Here is a 22,959-nt window from a genome sequence, read left to right on the forward strand (position 1 = left end):
AGCGATTTGCACAATGAATCATTGATCACGGAGTCCCTACCCCGACAACGAAAACAAACCTAGCTATCTCAGAACCCTGCAAAGCCGCTGACAACAAGCGAAAGTTTTGGGATAACAAGATGGGCAAATCGGCGTAGAACTCTGCCAAGAAGTAGTAAGTTGTGGCCGTTCATGCTACAATTGCACCTGCTGCTACTGCACCGAGGAAGCAGTTTACTGGGAATTTTCCCAAGTGCAATAAATGCACTTTCCATCATAATGGTGCCTGCCGGGAAATGTAGTGCGCTAACTGCAACAAGAAAGAGCATACTGCCCGATTCTGCAAGGCTCCAATGAGGCCAATTAACCAAGTCCCCAACATTGTTGTGGGCCACGCTTGCTACGGTTGTGGCGAGGTTGGTCATTTAAAGAGAGACTGCCCGAAAGCAGGAAATGCTGGTTGAGTGAGAAGGAGATGCGAGATGATATCAGAAAGAGTGTATACCTTACTCCGACTTGAGTGATTGGCCTGGGTAGCGATGAAGTGCTAACCTTTTTGAAGCGTAGCGGACTGCGATTTCTAAGCCTAATTAAGGGTGTTCACCAATTTTTGGGAAACCTAAAACCGAGAGGGGAGAAAATCGGGGGGGGGGGGGGGGGAGGAGGGGAGGGGAGTTCAAAAAAATTTGAGAGTACTTCAATTTTTGTTTGAACGGGTTGAAAATAATTGAAATATTTAAAAAGTTATATTTGAGATATAATATCTTTATAAAAAAATTGTATAAATTTTTATTAATGTTAGGTATATCAGATTTTCGTATTTATACAATTTTATTTAGAATCAATTTAAAAAAAATAAAGATAAAAGTTTTTATAATAATTTTATATATATATATATATATATATATATATATATATATATATATATATATATATATATATCTACAGATGTTATTATGTAGCCAACTGTGTAGCTGGATAACTACAGAATTTGATTTTGTAGTAAATTTCGTATCTAGATAATTAAAGAATTTGATTATCTAGTCAATTTCATAGTTGTATAGCAATGGAATTCGATCATGTAGCCAATTCCATAGTTTTAGTCTTCTAAGACAACTCTTTATTTCTTTGAAATTAAAGTTAATCTAAAGTAATAAATTTCTAAAAATCAATCATAATACTTAACTCATACCAAAAGTTACATAGACAAATGTATCACACACAAATGAAACATAAAATAATTATACACAAATGACTCAAAAAAATAATTACAAAATATTCACCATTATCGCCACATCGCCAATTACCAGCTCGAAAATATTCAACGAACCGGATACTACCATACTCATCCCTACTTCGGGTACTAGATCTTTGCCCCATCCCTGATCCATTACCCGCTAAGCTAGGGATCCCCAATCTGTTCCGGTCAGGTCCTCATAGTAGTGGGGAATACTATATCCATTTGCATCCCTAGTGCTCAGTTCATAATAAGTTCTCCATAAATAAAAATACAAAACAAGTCTATCAGGGACAAAAAGTTCATAATAAGTTCTCCATAAATGAAAATACAAAACAAGTCTATCAGGGACAAAAAGTCAGTTCCAACTCATCTTGCCATACGCACAAAATTAGTGTTATTCTATTTGAGGTTGAAATTTTGTCTATGAAATGTTTTATCGAAATAGTATTTGTGACTGATACATCCGATGATATATGGTATATATGACTAAATAATATGCCTCAAAGACTAAAATCCAACCCTTAATGATTTCCATCCAAAGTTAAAAATGGCTAGTCTATCCAAGATTGAATTTTAGATCTTAATAAGTTTCCTTCGTAATAGTATTCCTAACTAAATTTACCAGTCTCTGATATATGGTATTTATGACTAAATAATCAGTCTTATATACTAAAATTCAATCAGTTATAAGTGTTAATTCTAATGGCAAATAATGCATGTCTATTAGGGACTAAAATTAAGTCTTTAGAAAGTTTCTCATCCAAATAATAGATTATTGTAGTTGTATTAGTAACTGAAATTCAGACCCTAATAAGTCACACACAATCAAAACTGACACAAATCTATTAGGGGTTGAAATTCAGTCCCACATAGGTTTCCCTTCAAAGTCAAAGTTGGCTTTAGACTATTATAAATGATAGAGGTGACAGTGGTGAGGCCAACTGATGTTAAAGGTGTTTGTAGTGGTGGTGCTGGTAGCAGTTATGGTGATGGGGATGGTGGTGGAGGAGAAAGGAACAGGCGGCGCTATATAATCATTTATGATTATATATATATATATATATATATATATATATATATATATATATATATATAAGGTGAGGTTTAATAGAGAACCTTAATTAACCAAGGAACCAATCTTTTTTTCAACATTTAGAACTTATTTTTTATAAAAAAAAAACTAAAAATACAAAAATTCATAACTTTTTATCATTTTTCCAATGATATCAAATTCAATTTTTTTTTTCAATTCACATTGTGAATCTTGAAAATTCACAATATGAATCTAAATTCACTCGGTGAATCTGAAAAATATTTTTCACATTCACAGTGTTAAGTTATGAATTTAGATATTTTTAGATTTTTTTCGATAAAGAATAAGCTCTAGAACTTGAAAAAAAGATTTGGTTCCTTTGAGAACCAATAATTATGGTTCTCTATTAAACTTTTCCATATATATATATATATATATATACACACACACACACACACATTAATTAGTTTAATGATAGATCTAACATAAAAATATGTTTAACAACTAAATATATGTAAAAGCTAAAATTAATTACCTTTTTGAAGTCACAAAGATATAAAACCTAATGTAAAATTAAAGTTTCTCCTTAATAAATAATATTTTTTTTGCTACATATCACATTCTCATTTATTTTGCCACGTGTAATTTTTTGGTTATTTTAAATTAATTGTTATTCCACATGTCATTTTATGGTTTCTTCATTTTATTAAATTCTAGATATCGCCACATCGCCAATTACCAGCTCGAAAATGTTCAACGAACCGGATACTATCATACTCATCCCTACTTCGGGTACTAGATCTTTGCTCCATCCCTGATCCATTACCCGCTAAGCTAGGGATCCCTAATATGTTCCGGTCGGGTCCTCATAGTAGTGGGGAATACTATATCCATTTGCATCCCTAGTGCTCAGTTCATAATAAGTTCTCCATAAATAAAAATACAAAACAAGTCTATCAGGGACAAAAAGTCAGTTCCTACTCATCTTGCCATACGTACAAAATTAGTGTTATTCTATTTGAGATTAAAATTTTGTCTATGAAATGTTTTATCGAAATAGTATTTGTGACTGATACATCCGATGATATATGGTATATATGACTAAATAATATGCCTGAAAGACTAAAATCCAACCCTTAATGATTTCCATCCAAAGTTAAAAATGGCTAGTCTATCCAAGATTGAATTTTAGACCTTAATAAGTTTCCTTCGTAATAGTATTCCTAACTAAATTTACCAGTCTCTGATATATGGTATTTATGACTAAATAATCAGTCTTATATACTAAAATTCAATCAGTTATAAGTGTTAATTCTAATGGCAAATAATGCATGTCTATTAGGGACTAAAATTCAGTCTTTAGAAAGTTTCTCATCCAAATAATAGATTATTGTAGTTCTATTAGTAATTGAAATTTAGACCCTAATAAGTCTCACACACAATCAAAACTGACACAAATCTATTAGGGGTTGAAATTCAGTCCCACATAGGTTTCCCTTCAAAGTCAAAGTTGGCTTTAGACTATTATAAATGATAGAGGTGACAGTGGTGAGGTCAACTGATGTTAAAGGTGTTTGTAGTGGTGGTTTCGGTGGCAGTTATGGTGATGGGGATGGTGGTGGAGGAGAAAGGATCAGGCGGCGCTATATAATCATTTATGATTATATATATATATATATATATATATATATATATATATATATATATATATATATATATATATATATATATATATATATATAAGGTGAGGTTTAATAGAGAACCTTAATTAACCAAGGAACCAATCTTTTTTTCAACATTTAGAACTTATTTTTCATAAAAAAAAAACTAAAAATACAAAAATTCATAACGTTTTATCATTTTTCCAATGATATCAAATTCAATTTTTTTTTTCAATTCACATTGTGAATCTTGAAAATTCACAATGTGAATCTAAATTTACTCGGTGAATCTGAAAAATATTTTTACATTCACAGTGTTAAGTTATGAATTTAGATATTTTTAGATTTTTTTTCGATAAAGAATAAGCTCTAGAACTTGAAAAAAAGATTTGGTTCCTTTGAGAACCAATAATTATAGTTCTCTATTAAACTTTTCCATATATATATATATATATACACACACACACACACACACATAAATTAGTTTAATGATAGATCTAACATAAAAATATGTTTAACAACTAAATATATATAAAAGCTAAAATTAATTACCTTTTTGAAGTCACAAAGATATAAAACCTAATGTAAAGTTAAAGTTTCTCCTTAATAAATAATATTTTTTTTGCTGCATATCACATTCTCATTTGTTTTGCCACGTGTAATTTTTTGGTTATTTTAAATTAATTGTTATTCCACATGTCATTTTATGGTTTCTTCATTTTATTAAATTCTAGATATCGCCACATCGCCAATTACCAGCTCGAAAATGTTCAACGAACCGGATACTATCATACTCATCCCTACTTCGGGTACTAGATCTTTGCCCCATCCCTGATCCATTACCCGCTAAGCTAGGGATCCCCAATATGTTCCGGTCGGGTCCTCATAGTAGTGGGGAATACTATATCCATTTGCATCCCTAGTGCTCAGGTCATAATAAGTTCTCCATAAATAAAAATACAAAACAAGTCTATCAGGGACAAAAAGTCAGTTCCTACTCATCTTGCCATACGTACAAAATTAGTGTTATTCTATTTGAGATTGAAATTTTGCCTATGAAATGTTTTATCGAAATAGTATTTGTGACTGATACATCCGATGATATATGGTATATATGACTAAATAATATACCTCAAAGACTAAAATCCAACCCTTAATGATTTCCATCCAAAGTTAAAAATGGCTAGTCTATCCAAGATTGAATTTTAGACCTTAATAAGTTTCCTTCGTAATAGTATTCCTAACTAAATTTACCAGTCTCTGATATATGGTATTTATGACTAAATAATCAGTCTTATATACTAAAATTCAATCAGTTATAAGTGTTAATTCTAATGGCAAATAATGCATGTCTATTAGGGACTAAAATTCAGTCTTTAGAAAGTTTCTCATCCAAATAATAGATTATTTTAGTTGTATTAGTAACTGAAATTCAGACCCTAATAAGTCTCACACACAATCAAAACTGACACAAATCTATTAGGGGTTGAAATTCAGTCCCACATAGGTTTCCCTTCAAAGTCAAAGTTGGCTTTAGACTATTATAAATGATAGAGGTGACAGTGGTGAGGTCAACTGATGTTAAAGGTGTTTGTAGTGGTGGTGCTGGTAGCAGTTATGGTGATGGGGATGGTGGTGGAGGAGAAAGGAACAGGCGGCGCTATATAATCATTTATGATTATATATATATATATATATATATATATATATATATATATATATATAAGGTGAGGTTTAATAGAGAACCTTAATTAACCAAGGAACCAATCTTTTTTTCAACATTTAGAACTTATTTTTTATAAAAAAAAAACTAAAAATACAAAAATTCATAACTTTTTATCATTTTTCCAATGATATCAAATTCAATTTTTTTTTTCAATTCACATTGTGAATCTTGAAAATTCACAATGTGAATCTAAATTCACTCGGTGAATCTGAAAAATATTTTTCACATTCACAGTGTTAAGTTATGAATTTAGATATTTTTAGATTTTTTTCGATAAAGAATAAGCTTTAGAACTTGAAAAAAAGATTTGGTTCCTTTGAGAACCAATAATTATGGTTCTCTATTAAACTTTTCCATATAGTATATATATATATACACACACACACACACACAAATTAGTTTAATGATAGATCTAACATAAAAATAAGTTTAACAACTAAATATATGTAAAAGCTAAAATTAATTACCTTTTTGAAGTCACAAAGATATAAAACCTAATGTAAAATTAAAGTTTCTCCTTAATAAATAATTTTTTTTTTTTGCTACATATCTCATTCTCATTTATTTTGCCACGTGTAATTTTTTGATTATTTTAAATTAATTATTATTCCACATGTCATTTTATGGTTTCTTCATTTTATTAAATTTTAGATAATATTTAAACGAAATAATAAATGCATATTAATTTTATTAATGAACTTTCCTTCTAATTTCATATTTACTAAATTAAAGATTCATCAATTTTATTAATTTATTTATCTAAATTATTTGTTTAAATATAAAGGAGAAAAAAAAGACTTTAATTTTTATGATTCAATATTTTCTTACTTTTAATATAAATTCATAGTTATCAAATGTTTAAAATTGTATATTTCGGTTTTTCTTTTAAATAAATCCATATAATACACGAGTCTCACTAAATTGAATATGAGTGGAATTAAACGTGACGGTGAATAGACTTAAGCACCATACCCTATCCGTGGTTACAAAATTAATTGAACTTTTATAATAAAAACTCAAAATTATTAATTAATTATTTTAAATAAATTATTAATTAAGAGATTTTTTTAGTTATATAAAATTATAATAATTGATTTAATAAAATATGTGAAATTATATCACTTTATAATTTGTATTAATTTTATTTTAATTTTTATTCTAATGTTATTAATTTAATATAATTAGAGTGAGAAATTTAAATTTTGAAATTTGAAATGAAGAATCAATAAGTTGACAAATAACATATATTAATTAGAAGACACAGTATGACATATAACAAAAAGAGAATACCATATATATTAATTAGTACACGCAATAGAATGATATATGTCACTTTTTTTTTTTTTTTAATTAGAATACAGAGATAGAGATTTGCAAAAGAATGTGTGCTTAAAACTTTAAACGATTAATGAACCTAACTTGCCAAGAGTTCGTTATAGGGACCAATGCGTACCAAAATCAACTTTAATGGATTAAACGTGCGAATTCGTGAAAATCCATTAACAGCCTTGAAAATGATGTCCCGCCTGAACGACGACGTTTTACCTAAGTGTTGCCACTTTACACCATACCACATAACCTGCTCCATATATCATTCCTATCTGCTGTCGTCTCTCTCACCGACCAAGCAAAGAATCAAAGATATTCATGGAGTATTTTCAAAGACTCGCTATTCTCGCTCTCATCCTCCTTTCAATCTTCTGCATCAACCACACAGTCAAGTGCGATGGTATGCTCACTTTCTTGCTTTTAATTTCATTTCTTGATTTACTCGAATTCGAAAAGAACCAGCATTAATATATCAAATCTACTTAATACCTTATGTTTGTAGATCATGATTCACGAACTTCTGATTTTTTTTCATGAACTATCTGCACATTTGAACTTGCTATTTTTTTCTCAAGCTGAACTACTTTTCGTATTTTACTTTTCCCTGTTTGATTCAAGTAAAATTTCTATCGCGAGCTTGAAATTAAGCGTGGGGAAAAACGGATTCGAATAAACGATAAGTGAGACTTGGATCTGGTTGATTTCTTTATGATTTATGTCGGTGACATTTTTTGCTTTATGGAGATCTAAACTTGTCGACATAGCCTTGAATGTTCTTTTTATATTTTTGAACATTTCGGTGGGTGGTTAATCGAGTATATCATTGTTCTTGCTGATTCTTGAACGCAATGAATCATCTCTTACTCTTTCAATCAGTTAACGTCTCCTATTACAACCGAATCCAGCATTTCAAAAACTTAATTGGGGAATAATCCAATTTTCTCAACTCGTGTTTCTCCTTCCTTTCCTCTTGAAGCTATATTCATTCAACAAATCAGTTCCATGAAATAAAATGATATAACTTTTCATAATCTTATACAGATGAAGAAGACAATCTATTTTCCGCCATTAACAGCTACCGTGCAACCCTAAACCTAACAACCCTAACACAAAACGACCGAGCAAAATGCCTTGCTGAAAAAATGGCCGACCAATTCAAAAACCAACCATGCACAAACACTACAGGTTCCAACACAGTTCCAGGCACAGAACCAGAGTTCTCAAGTTACCCTGATTTTCTAAACAAATGTCATTTAAATGTCAGCACCACAAGAGATGGATCTGTTCTTCCTGCTTGTGTTCCTAATCTTGATGCAGGCCTTGTAATCTCTAATTACACTCAATCCCAATATTCTGGGTTTTTGAATGACACCAAGTATTCAGGGATTGGGATTGGTTCTGAAGATAATTGGATTGTTGTGGTGTTGACTACAAACACACCTGAAGGTGGTTTTTCCCCTGGTAGTAATGCGGTAAATTTTGTTTCCAAGATTGGTCCTATGCATTCCTCGGTGTTTCTGGTTGTGGGGTTTCTTTTGTTTTTGTGGGTTTGAATGGTGTATGGTTGTTTGTGTTTTGTTTTGAAGTTGTATTAACACGTAGTTGTAGAGGGATTACTTATTGCAATATACTTTTGACCTTTTGAATTTTGCATGGAAGTTTCGGTTGTTTTTTGTTGGTTATATCTTGTGTTCGATTTGTAAAATTTTTAAATTGGAGTTGGATAGCGAGTTTGTAGAGTCCCTATGCTATTCTGGCTGTGTTTGTGTAGTTTGTTATACTGGAAACTCACACACGAGTTTCACACTGTTTTACCTAGGACATAAATTAGAATTTTATTTTTGTGATGTGGGGTCTCAATTCTCAAATATATTTAGAGGTGGATCATACCCAATGATCCGATATGTCCTAATGTGGGTAGACCCAATGATCCAATATGTCTTAACATGGGGGTTTGAACCCTGTTGGCTTTGATATTATGATATATACGGTGAGTTCTTGATATTTTGTCCAAAAGAGTCATAATAGAGACTCCCAATATATGTGGTGGTCGATTAGATTATTTTTAACTGATGTAGGTCTCCAACAACCTTATTGATATTATTCCTATTCAAACTATAGTTTTGATTAGTGCTTAATATTTTGTGCAAAAGAGCCCTAACAGAAACTCATAACATATATAGAGGTCGATTAGATTGTGTGCAGCTGATGAGGGTCTTCAACAACCTTATTGATATCAGTCTCGGTCTAATTGTTAAAATGAGTATTTGATATTTTGTCTAAAGAGACATAACAAAGAGGTTTATTTAGCTTTTACATTTCTTTCAAGATCCATTGCTTATATTGGTATTTTTGGTGTTTGTTTTAATAATAGATTATAATGCATTTTATAGCAATATGAAGACAAATTCTAATAAAGGGGAAAGTATGCAAGTATTGTAAACAATGCATGGTTAAAAGCAAGGTTGCAAAAAACGCTCGACGTTAGCTAGTCGGTGGACTGGGGTCAAGGGATTAATCGGTTTGGCGGAGATTAATCGGGTACCATTAATTGCTAATTTGTTGAATTTTAAAAAATTTAATATGACTAATATCATATCAAAGTTTATAAATACCACTAATATGATAACAAAATAAGTTAATCTTCTCTACTAATAAAACAGTACTGAAAACGCCACTTGGCAGTCCCTTAGCCTCTCCACCTTACGTTTTCCCGCTCATATATTATAAGTGAAGTTCCCACTTTGCCCTTCTGTTCGAAAACATTTTCTACATCAGCAAACATGAATTATGAATAAGTAAATAATAAGTAAATAAGTAAATATGTAAATCAGGAAGTAAATCAGGAAATTTAAAATTGATTTCTGTCGAATATGCAATATCCATCCCAAAAAATCAGCTAATCAATTTAAATTCCATTATCAGCTAATCAATTTAAATTCCATATAGTGTCAATCCCTAAAAATCAGGCAATCAGTTTACGCATAGATGATATATTTCAATACAACTTGAGAAGTCAATACGATTCCTGTTAACGTGATTTATTCAATACGATTTCAGAGATCACATATTCATCGTTAGGTTACATTTCAGAGGTGACATATTCATCATCAGGTCAGCAAAACTACACTGTTCTTTACCTTTTCTGTTTCATCAGTTTTATATTTTGTTTTTTTCCCTGTTATGTATAAGAGAAAAGTTTTTGATACATATGTTTACAAGTAAAAAAACATCGATTCTTTAGTGTAAAAGATAAAAATCGCATAATCATGTTCACAAGTACAAAAAGCATTGATTCTTTAGTGTAAAAAAAGGGAAACACGTGTTATATTTTATAAAAAAAAATGATCTTAATGTTATGTTAACATCATGTGAAAAGTAGATGTCAGTAGTTTTCTATTCAAGTTTTAAAATCATCAGTTTTCTCACAAATACTTTAATAATAATAAAAATCAGTTTTCTCACAAATACTTTAAGAATACAGACAGGTAGGTAATTAGAACAAATATATGTTTTCTTTATACATTATTAGTAAAATGGCAATTTACTTTCTTTTTAGCGAATTTTTTTATAATCTAAACAATAAATTTTAGAGTTCAAATAACTGTTTCCCCTTACTTACCCTAATTAACTTAAACACATGATAAGAATGGATTTTTGTATCCATCAAAATCAAATAAATGGCAACGTACTACCTTTTTGGTTGATGTATGTATTTTTACTGTTTCCACTTAATTGCTGTTTCTTTTTGACTGTTTGGTTTTTTAATATAACTTTTTTTTTTTTATTTTCATTGCATATTATAAGTGTCAATTAAATAGCAATGTACTTTCTTCTTGGCTGTTTGATTGTTTTTTCCCTGTTATGTATAAGAGAAAAGTTTTTGACACATATGTTAACAAGTAAAAAAAACATTAATTAGAACAAATATATGTTTTATTTTTGGGATATCAGTTAAATAGCAATGTGCTTTCTTTTTGGTTGTTTGATTTTTTTTATTTTTTTTAATTTTTTATTGGTTGGTGATTATAAATTTCAAATTCAATGTAAACAATAAATTTAAAACGTCCATAGTATATGTTTTCTTTTTATATGCTAGAAATGCCTAAAATGTCCCTCCCACTCAGTTAAATGGCAATGTACTTTCTTTTTGGCTATTTCAATTTTTTTTAATCTAAACAATAAATTTTAAAAGAGGTATTTAAATTCAAGCGCTATTTAAAAGAGGATAGTTCAATTTACGTCAAGAAACCTAACGTCGCACAAAATACTTCAAAATTTAAGTTTGCTCATCCGGAATCAAAACTAAATTTTTATCACGATACAATTGTAAAAGATTGTGAAAACTTTTCTGGATCTGCACATGGCTTTCATTTTGTTGACTTCAATACTATCGTTTCTAACAACATCCTGGAGTCAAACTCTTTTGGTTGGTTTATTTAATATTAACTTTTGCTATATAACATCCTAAATTCTTTCTTCGTATTACAATTTGATATTTTATATTAAATTATATTTCCTTGCTTTTGTAGATATTATTGGACACATTTTTGAGTATGGGCATATGGATACCTCAGAACAAGATAAATCAAAACACAAGATGCTCTTGCATCTTCAAGATATAGAGTATTCACCATTATTACAAACAAGTAATATAGCTTCATTTATATTATTTACAATATTTGTTTATTATTTCAGGGATACTAAGCTTAAGATAACTTTGTGGGGTCATAATGCATACTACATGCATGATTTTCTTGCTAACAATAACAGTCTTGTTTCAGTTGTTGTTATTGTTCAATTTGCCAGGGTGAAGTTTATTAATGGTTTGTAACTATTTTTAACAAGCATAATCTAATATATATATATATATATATATATATATATATATATATATATATATATATATATATATATATATATTATTGAATAATCAAATTTATTTTGGCAGGTCGTCCTTTTTCATCCACCTACTTTGATGTTAGTAGGGTTTTCATAAACAATGATATCGATGAAATTACAATCTACAAAAACAAGTATTTTCATTTAGAATTTCCTATGTATTATAAGATTTATTTATTTCATACTATAATAAATTTAAACAAGTATTTTCTTAGCTTTCTTCCCCAATTCGCATTTTACTGTAAAATTCACATTCTTCATTCACCCTCTTTCTTCGCATGTTCCAGTCATTTTCTTTTTAGTTCATTCGCATTTGAGTTGTTTGTCTCACCAAATACGAAATGAATATTAACCATAATCACCTTCGTATCTTTAACCCCAATCCATACAACCTCATATGCGAAACCCAATTTTGATTTGTATTACCAAATGCGAACATTTTTGCTTTTACACGTGAACTGCATTTGACTCCAATATTGAACAAATCACATTTCACAGTCCTTCTTGACTTCGCATTTTTCTTCACGAATCGTCCCTCAATCAATAACCCAATTAACCCAATTGCTAATCGAAAATCAAAACTTATCTGTTTTCATATGCAAACCCAACTGATTGGCTTTTCAAAATCAAATTCGCAACTCCAAATCGTTCGATTATTCGCCCCAATTCCAAAATCAAATAACAGATCCTTCGTATGATTCATTTAATAACCAAGGCTTATTTTACTTCAAAATGACGATATTGCCCCTAAATTGATAAGTATTTCATATATCGCAATTAACAATTAAGACAAATCAATCAATCAATCAATTTGTATAAGAAAAATTTGAAATTCTTAGCTTTCTTCCCCAATTCGCATTTTACTGTAAAATTCACATTCTTCATTCACCCTCTTTCTTCGCATGTTCCAGTCATTTTCTTTTTAGTTCATTCGCATTTGAGTTGTTTGTCTCACCAAATACGAAATGAATATTAACCATAATCACCTTCGTATCTTTAACCCCAATCCATACAACCTCATATGCGAAACCCAATTTTGATTTGTATTACCAAATGCGAACATTTTTGCTTTTACACGTGAACTGCATTTGACTCCAATATTGAACAAATCACATTTCACAGTCCTTCTTGACTTCGCATTTTTCTTCACGAATCGTCCCTCAATCAATAACCCAATTAACCCAATTGCTAATCGAAAATCAAAACTTATCTGTTTTCATATGCGAACCCAACTGATTGGCTTTTCAAAATGAAATTCGCAACTCCAAATCATTCGATTATTCGCCCCAATTCCAAAATCAAATAACAGATCCTTCGTATGATTCATTTAATAACCAAGGCTTCTTTTACTTCAAAATGACCATATTGCCCCTAACTTGATAAGTATTTCATATATCGCAATTAACAATTAAGACAAATCAATCAATCAATCAATTTGTATAAGAAAAATGCGAAATTCTTAGCTTTCTTCCCCAATTCGCATTCTACTGTAAAATTCACATTCTTCATTCACCCTCTTTCTTCGCATGTTCCAGTCATTTTTTTTTAGTTCATTCGCATTTGAGTTGTTTGTCTCACCAAATACGAAATGAATATTAACCATAATCACCTTCGTATCTTTAACCCCAATCCATACAACCTCATATGCGAAACCCAATTTTGATTTGTATTACCAAATGCGAACATTTTTGCTTTTACACGTGAACTGCATTTGACTCCAATATTGAACAAATCACATTTCACAGTCCTTCTTGACTTCGCATTTTTCTTCACGAATCGTCCCTCAATCAATAACCCAATTAACCCAATTGCTAATCGAAAATCAAAACTTATCTGTTTTCATATGCGAACCCAACTGATTGGCTTTTCAAAATCAAATTCGCAACTCCAAATCGTTCGATTATTCACCCCAATTCCAAAATCAAATAACAGATCCTTCGTATGATTCATTTAATAACCAAGGCTTATTTTACTTCAAAATGACGATATTGCCCCTAACTTGATAAGTATTTCATATATCGCAATTAACAATTAAGACAAATCAATCAATCAATCAATTTGTATAAGAAAAATGCGAAATTCTTAGCTTTCTTCCCCAATTCGCATTCTACTGTAAAATTCACATTCTTCATTCACCCTCTTTCTTCGCATGTTCCAGTCATTTTTTTTAGTTCATTCGCATTTGAGTTGTTTGTCTCACCAAATACGAAATGAATATTAACCATAATCACCTTCGTATCTTTAACCCCAATCCATACAACCTCATATGCGAAACCCAATTTTGATTTGTATTACCAAATGCGAACATTTTTGCTTTTACACGTGAACTGCATTTGACTCCAATATTGAACAAATCACATTTCACATTCCTTCTTGACTTCGCATTTTTCTTCACGAATCGTCCATCAATCAATAAACCAATTAACCCAATTGCTAATCCAAAATCAAAACTTCTGTTTTATATGCGAACCCAACTGATTGGCTTTTCAAAATGAAATTCGCAACTCCAAATGGTTCGATTATTCGCCCCAATTCCAAAATCAAATAACAGATCCTTCGTATGATTCATTTAATAACCAAGGCTTATTTTACTTCAAAATGACGATATTGCCCCTAAATTGATAAGTATTTCATATATCGCAATTAACAATTAAGAAAAATCAATCAATCAATCAATTTGTATAATAAAAATGCGAAATTCTTAGCTTTCTTCCGCAATTCGCATTCTACTGTAAAATTCACATTCGTCATTCACCCTCTTTCTTCGCATGTTCCAGTCATTTTTTTTTTAGTTCATTCGCATTTGAGTTGTTTGTCTCACCAAATACGAAATGAATATTAACCATAATCACCTTCGCATCTTTAACCCCAATCCATACAACCTCATATGCGAAACCCAATTTTGACTTGTATTACCAAATGCGAACATTTTTGCTTTTACACGTGAACTGCATTTGACTCCAATAATGAATATTAACCATAATCACCTTCACATCTTTATGTTGATTATTTTAAACATGGAACATTTATGTCTATTATTTATAATAACTATTATTTTTGTCACGATAAATATGCTATTTTTAATAAATAATCAATAACCAATTGTAAACAAAATTTATATCTTTGATTCTCTAAAATTAATTCATACATTTTTGTAATGGTTGCAGCATATTTACTTATCTTCTGTAAATAACCTATATTCAACCAACTATTTCCTAATATTCTATACTCCTTTTTAGATGAAATTTGAATATTAAACTAATTTTTAGTTGTAATCTTTTAAATTCCAAAAAATCAGGAAGAAAATTATATCTAATAAAGATCCAACAACAATAAAATCATATAATCGTAATCACATGGCCAATTGTATGTTGCTTTATCTAGAGTCCAAAGTAGGGACGGATTAAAATTGTTAATTTTAGATAAGGATGGTAGTCTCACAAATAAAACTTCCAATGTCGTTTATAAGGAAGTTTTTGGGAATTTATAAACAATGCTTTTCTACCATCTTTTATTTACTTTTCTACCATCTTTTATTTACTTTTCTTGTATCGTACTTCATCTATCATATTAATTAATTAATTTTTACAACTTTATTGTATTTGACTTATTCATATTAATGCTAATATCACTATTCTTCATTTTTTCTAAACTTTCATATCTTTTTTTTGTTACAAATTAAAAACTATAATTATATTTCAATTTATCACCCGTGGATTCCACGGGTTTAAACCTAGTATGATTAATACAACACTAATTATGCCTCAAATAGTTTCCATTGAGATAAACTTCTTCAAAATGTTAAAATTTCATCGTTTTATAATATTTCATTCATTATGTATGCAGAGGTTAATCGCTAGGCGCCCTCTAATCAGTCGAGTAGTGCCTATGGATTAATCGGAGATTAATTGGAACCTAGTCGAGATTTTTACAACAGTAGTTAAAAGAAACGATTTAAGAACAAAAATATTAAAAGAATGGGTGAAATTGGGCATCGTCGGTTGTGGTACTGGGTCTTAACATGTGTTGGGCATGCTAACTAGGCCTAGACCATTGTATACTTTTGGGCTTTTAAGTGGGCCTGAACCCTCTTGAATTAGGCTTGTGGTTTCAGCATGTCCGTCATACGAACCAGGCTAGACGTTGATGGTAAGCTAGAGTTACACAAAAAGATTAGTCTCCGACTTGACTTGATGTGAAAAGACCAAGATTTTATGTGTTTCAAACGAGAGCGAACCGAAAAAAGATTGGTACTAAAAAAGACCGGTCCGATATTGTCCATGGTAAAAAATAAAAAATACAGACTGTTCCAAGACCGGCCATAACATTGTGAGAGCTACCGAAGACCGGTCTTAAAAAACACCGGTAACCACAATTTATAAACATATAATTTTTATGTTCATTACACAATTTTTAATCACACATTATCTAACTTTTCTTTCCTTTTTTTATTATTATATTAAACTTAAGTGTATCATTTTTAATAAATCATAATCTATCATTATGGTGTTGATCACATATTTGTTAGGAGAAAAAAGTGAAACTGAAAACAAAAAAATCAAAAAATACTGAAATCCAACCAAAAAAACACACGGAAAGAGCGTGAGATTGGACCAAAAAGACCGAGACCAGACCAAAGAAAAGACCGGTGACGAGAAAAACGCTACCAAAAAAAGACCAACCCAAAATCGTCTGGACTAGTTCGAAAAATATCGGATCATTGCAAGACCAATCCCAAATGACCAGACTGTTTCGAGACCAACCCAAGACCGGTGTGGGACTGCCAATGTGCAACTGTAGTTAGCGGTCCTATGGTCCCGATGTTCATGCCCATAAAAGGTTGGAGAGGGCCTACAAAAACTCAATCTTTTAATTGTTTCTGAAAAAATTGAAGTAAATGTTTTAAAATCTTTTTGAACCGATTAAAAGTATATTTTTTTGGAATTAGTAGGAAAAAAGACTAAAAGTATCACATTTAAAAGTTATCTTGATGTTTTTCATTTGATCTTCGTAGTTTTCAACTCTTCATCATCGATGTGGCTTCAAACTTAATTGGTGAGATTCTAACATTTGTGATTTCATTTTGAAGTGTTTCATATCAAGTGATACCAGTGACCATTTTTGGACCTTGTATATCAGAAGATTATCTAGAAATATGATGATAACTTATGATGATGAGAAATTTGATCCAACATTTCTCAAGCATACAGTAAAATGACAAGTCTCCAAATGTAATAGCCATGTTTTCCTACTAGGTACACCCCAAATAAAATCATTTTATTTACAATTTAATAAATGTTTTTGTTGTATACTAGAATACTGGAATACAAGAAGTTATCACCAAGAATCATACTGACATCAAGTACATGATCCGAGTCGAGCGCTACATTAGCCTAACCTGCAATACAACAATAACATAACACCAAAATTTATAAGGCTTAGTAAATAACAACTACAACAACATAACAACACATAGCATTCTTTACGATCTAACTTATCACCCTCAATATATCTTATATGTTTGGTGCATTTTGTGCACCTTTTTGCACACCTTTTGGTTATTTTTATGCATCTATTTAGTTTAGTTTATTTCATTTTACATGCATTTCATTAAAATTCATGTTAGTTTCTAGAACAAACTTATTTTTACATTTTTACTGTCTTTTCAGGTGATCCGGTGATTGAAGCGCACTTCAGGAGGTGCTGGGAAGCACGGTTGAAGGTTTCAGGACGATTGGATGAGAAACAAAAAAAAGTTGGAAAATCAAGTTTTTGCATGGAAATAGAGTCCAACACAGGTCATGTTGGAATTGCACTCAAAATGAAGCACATGTCGTGTTTGACCAAGAAGGGAGTTGTTGACCATGTTGAGCGTGGGTCGTGTAAATTTAGCCTATATCAACACGGGTGATGTTGGTCCACTCATGTAAATTTAAGCATTATACTTTAGAAGGAATCTCGAAGAAAGAATGGATTTTTCCACTCAACAAGGGCTGTGTTCGGCCCAATAACTGCTTTTTGGCAGTTTTTCTTTTTACTCTATCACGGGATTTTGGTTAATGGGACACACATCATTTCTAGAGCACTGGAGAAGGGAAATTTTGAAGGTTTTTGCAAGGTTTCAATTGTAATCGTTTGGAAACATTTGTTGTTGGACTTTGAAAGTCTTGTTTGCAGATTATTTCATCTTTTCTAGACTTGTTGATTGTTCTAACTATGTGTGGCTACAACACTAATTTTCCACTTTCATGTTTTGACTTATTGGTTGTGAATTCAATCATGTGTCTTGATGTTGCTTCTATATTCTATCTAGTGAATGTGATTTTGTTTTAATTGAATGTTTGATTCTAGCTTATTTCTAATTGGCTATCTGAATTAGGGTCAGATGAATCAGGTTATCTAAATCACAAAATCGGAAATTGCTTTGTGAATTAGAATAAGTAACAAATACTAAACTGATTTCTTTGAATGAATCAAGTTTGAATCATATTCACACACTTTACACTCTCGAGCTTGTAAGGAGTATCGAGTGTTGTTGGGAATATTCACTTCAAGCTTAATGCAACCTTTTGATTTCCATTTAAGAGCTTGTTTAGATTCAAATTAAAAGGTTAGGTTATTCTCAAAGAGCTTATTTTGAATTTGACAAATTGATGAATTATAATTGTTAGATAAAATTGAGTAATTATCATGTCATCTTTGAATCACGTTTCTAAATTGTCATACATGAAGTTGGAGCCATTTATAAAATCATTTACTTTTGGTGATGTTTATAAAATCATTTATAAAATATGAATCTATTTCAATTAGTTAATATTTATTTGTTTCTTTTATCATTTACTTGAATTATTGCATACAAAACCCCCTTTTTTACTTTTGGTAACGAAAATACATTACGCAAAAAGGTATAAACCTGTGCCTTTGTTGATAGACCCTATGTATCCTATACTATCTTTTAATGTAATACAAAAGTGTTCTTTTGGAGTGTATTGTAACCCTAATATTTGTTTAGTTTGACACACCTAACAAAATATGTCACATACAATATCCTAATTAATTTTTTACTAATTAGTTATTGTTTTCTGCCACCTCAGGAAAACTACTAATATCGTTTTACCATAAATTATCACCTAGCAAATCTGTAAAGACTAAACAATATTTCACCACTACCATAAACACCAATTTGGGAATCCTCCGTCAAAGGTTACATCATGTCCATTTTCCATTCCATATATAAACTATCACATGAACTTATTTCATCATATTATAGTATACTATCACCTTAATGATACATAATATAACAATATCATAATATATTAAATTCTCATATTATGTAACAACACTCAGCAATAAATATCTAGTGTTAGAGTAGAGTTAGTCATCTGGTTAATTAGCGGACTAATTCTAGCTTTGTTCTTTGACCATTACTGTATTTCAGTTTCCCACATACCAACACCTAATCAATGATTTAACAAGTTCCTTAGAACCTATAACCACGTACTACAAGCTAAAATCTATGACCATTTGTCACCAAACTGATTAAACTTCATAATATAAATCATACACATCCTATAATTCTTGTAATCTGGGGTTTATAACCCTCACTATGTAGGCTATGTATTTAACCATAAAATCTATCTATTAACTTACCATAAGCTTTATAATAGCACCATATAACGACTTCCCATAACACATACTCAGGTCTAACAACCCTCTATAGAATATTACATAAACGTAATTATTTAATAACGAGATACAATATACCTTAGCTATTCCCGTAACTCGACCCTCTTGTCTTCGTACACTCATAAAATTCTCTGGTCATAAACCTCCAGGAATACCTCTAGAGCTCCTCTCGACCAGTTGTGCAAAAAATCCTAAACGACACACAAAAGAGCTATTTATACTCATAAGTCTACTAAGGATTCACGCTGATACATGCTTAAGGTCGGGCCACGAAGTAAGCCATGTGTCCTCTTTAATCGCCATGTGTCTCGACCATTTAATGCATGTGCAAGACCTCACACCTCACATATGTCACATTGTGAATGATCTTTGCAAACAATCATAAAGTCTTCATACAAACTTCATTCTCGACAAACTTTGTTGACAATATCTTAAAAAAGATCAAGCTAGAAGATATCTTTGGAAGACTCTTAACATTGCCACATGACAACATTTTAAGCTAGTCTCAAAAGGACCTATCACATAAGTTTGAGCTAGATAAGATGATTTATATTCTTTTTTTAAGTTAGTCTCAAAATTCTTATGTATGTCTTTTGTCGATTGAATTCCTCTATGAATAATTAAAGGTAAATTATTCATATTTATATGTATGTATGTATATATATATATATATATATATATATATATATACATATATATATATATATATATATATATATATATATATATATATATATATATATATATATATATATATATATATATATATATATATATATGGGAAAAGTGAATATACCCTTAAGGGTATATAAGCTTAGGTACCCAAACTCATCATACTTCGTCGTTTTGTATCATATAATACATTCTAATTGTCCAATGTTCTTCTAATTTAACTTCTAACTTGATTTTCTTCCAAGATTTTAATAAACTACACGATTATCTTCCTCTTACATAATTTTTATTTTCAACTACAACATATATAGCCTAGTAGGTGTTCGGAAAAAAGATGTGATATAAAACAAAGGTAATAGTGAAATTTCAAAAATCTTGAAAGTAAATCAAGTTAGTAGTTGAAGTTTAAGAACATTAAGATGGATATATCAAACAAAACGACGTATTGTGGTATGTTTGGGTACCTAAGCTTATATACCCTTAAGAGTATATTCACTTTTCCCTATATATATATATATATATATATATATATATATATATATATATATATATATATGTGTGTGTGTGTGTGTGTGTGTGTGTGTGTGTTTATGTGAATTTATTAGATATTAGGTGTATATGATATCTATGTAAAAACTTACTTGGGAACATAATGAATATAACTAAAATAGATATTAAAAGCAAAAGATTATTTAGGATAAATAGTCTAAACAAAATTTCTAGTAATAGAAAAAGAGAACTCGTACATATAAACAACGCCTAAATCTGACTTCGTGAGAAGAAATTGTGATTTTTTTAAGTTTCAGCATAGTGGTGTGCGATTCAAAAACCGAAATTAAAAATCGGCTTATTTTTAGGAAAACAATCTAGATAAGAGTTGAAGATCTCATTGATGGTATTCCGTCGATATAAAGACATTCAAGAACGGAGATTGTACGAGAAAGATATGATTTTTATACAAACTTTAACACTCTAAGACTGTTAAAAATATAACTTTAAAAATAAATTGATAATTAGCCAACAAAGTCTAAACAAAAATTGTAGTACTCATCGATAGATACACATGGATATAAAGAACATCTAAAACGAAGCTCGTATGAAGATGATATGAATTTCTAAAAAACTGATAAAATTGCACGTAGGGATGTCAAAAACCCCCGTGGAACCCCGCTCCCGTGGGATCCCGATCCCGTATGGGACTAAATTTTTAAAAAATCCGGGAGCGGGAGCGGGGGCAAAATTAAACCCCGCTTATTTTCGGGACCGGGAGCGGGAGTTGATATTCCCGTCCCGTACTCCCGCGGGGCCCCGGTTGTACATTTATGTAAAAAATATATATTTAATATAAAATACATGTACAAAATAGATTTTCTAATTTAAATGTAGGTTAGGTTTCACTTTCCCGTTTTCAATTAATAGATATTGAAGAGGTAGTGAATTGATCATATATTTTTGGATATGTAAGTATTTTATATTTGTAATATTGGATTTGTCATATTTTATATTTTTAAAATTGATGGAATTGTCGTTTTGTAATATTGAATTCGTAATGTTGAATTTTTAATTTTTTAGTTTCTAAAAGATTATGTTTTAAACTTTTAAAGTTATTAAAAACAAGCTTTTTGGCCTAACACAAAGTAGTCGTTTAGCAAAAAAAACGAATTTTAAGCGGGGGAACCGGGGCGGGACCGGGGGTGATGGAGGTAACCGGGAGCGGGACCGGGGGCAGCTATTCCCGCTCCCGTTTGGTCCCGTTGACATCCCTAATTGCACACGCTTGGGCGCGCACTAACAAGGTGCGCGACATGCACCGACAACCGACCAGATTTTTCCATGTGTCACCTTTCGACCGTAGTCACACCAACGCTCCCGAAAAGAGGCACAACGTTCCCAGAAATATGCATGGCATGCTCTTCAATTTTCCAACTATAAATAAAAAGTTATTTGCAACCATTCTCCTCACACATTTCCATCCATTCCCTTTGGGACTCTGTTGTACACTTAACCCCTTTACTCTCTAGTTCTCGACAGCTTTAGCGCGACCCTTCAGCATCAGAGAGCCGATGGAATAGATGTTCCGTAGTTAGAGTTTTTCCCGCATAATTACTAGTTCTCGTTAGAAAAGTCTGTAAGTTAAGCTACACTTATTTTAATTCAAGTGTAAGTTATATTTATAATCATAATTGTTATTATGAACCTATAAATAAAAATTTTCAGTGATTCCAAATCAAAATACTGATTGATCTACTTATAGGAGTGATGTCTAGGTTGGATTTAGTAAGGTGTTTAAAGTGGGATTTTTCTAATAGTATACTGTGAATACCAAGTGGGATTTTACTTATAGGAGTGATGTCTAGGAGTGATGTCTACGTTGTAACCTATGTTTGGAAGTCAATGGTGACATTGATTGTATTTTAATATAATGAAATAACTTATGTTATCTCAAATTGTTTTAATCAATCTAGGATTTTCCGCAACACAAGAACTTAAAGCGTCAAGAAAAAGTTTTAAATCAGTTATGAAAATATGGGACTGTCACAGTTGATATCAGAACATTAGTTTAAGAGAACTAGGAATTTAGATATTCTCTAGACTTGTAATTAGAAGCTAAGGATGAAAGGTGAGTTGTGTGATAAATGTTTTAGGATAGATGCCTAAATTACCATACAGACAAGCACTAGCAGGCTATAGGAAGACGACTTAATTTCTAAAATGCCTTAACTGCTTTTAT

At 30.8% G+C, this 22,959-nt stretch overlaps 1 protein-coding gene and 1 long non-coding RNA gene across 2 annotated transcripts; both read left to right on the forward strand.

The window, feature by feature from the left end:
- The first annotated feature begins 7,210 nt into the window (after positions 1-7,210).
- Positions 7,211-8,650, forward strand: LOC145005228 (putative GPI-anchored protein At5g19250). The gene is made up of 2 exons (XM_078964292.1): positions 7,211-7,368; positions 8,010-8,650. The coding sequence occupies exons 1-2, from the start codon at positions 7,287-7,289 to the stop codon at positions 8,519-8,521; spliced, it is 594 nt and encodes a 197-aa protein (XP_078820418.1). The 5' UTR covers positions 7,211-7,286; the 3' UTR covers positions 8,522-8,650.
- Positions 8,651-10,130: 1,480 nt separating this feature from the next.
- On the forward strand, positions 10,131-11,698 carry LOC145005229 (uncharacterized). Its single transcript, XR_013662528.1, has 3 exons — positions 10,131-11,397; positions 11,501-11,594; positions 11,667-11,698. It is a non-coding gene; the product is annotated as an uncharacterized LOC145005229 (long non-coding RNA).
- Positions 11,699-22,959: the final 11,261 nt, after the last annotated feature.

This window comes from Lactuca saligna, chromosome 7, assembly GCF_052625555.1.
Source record: "Lactuca saligna cultivar CGN05327 chromosome 7, ASM5262555v1, whole genome shotgun sequence".
Taxonomy (NCBI): domain Eukaryota; kingdom Viridiplantae; phylum Streptophyta; class Magnoliopsida; order Asterales; family Asteraceae; genus Lactuca; species Lactuca saligna.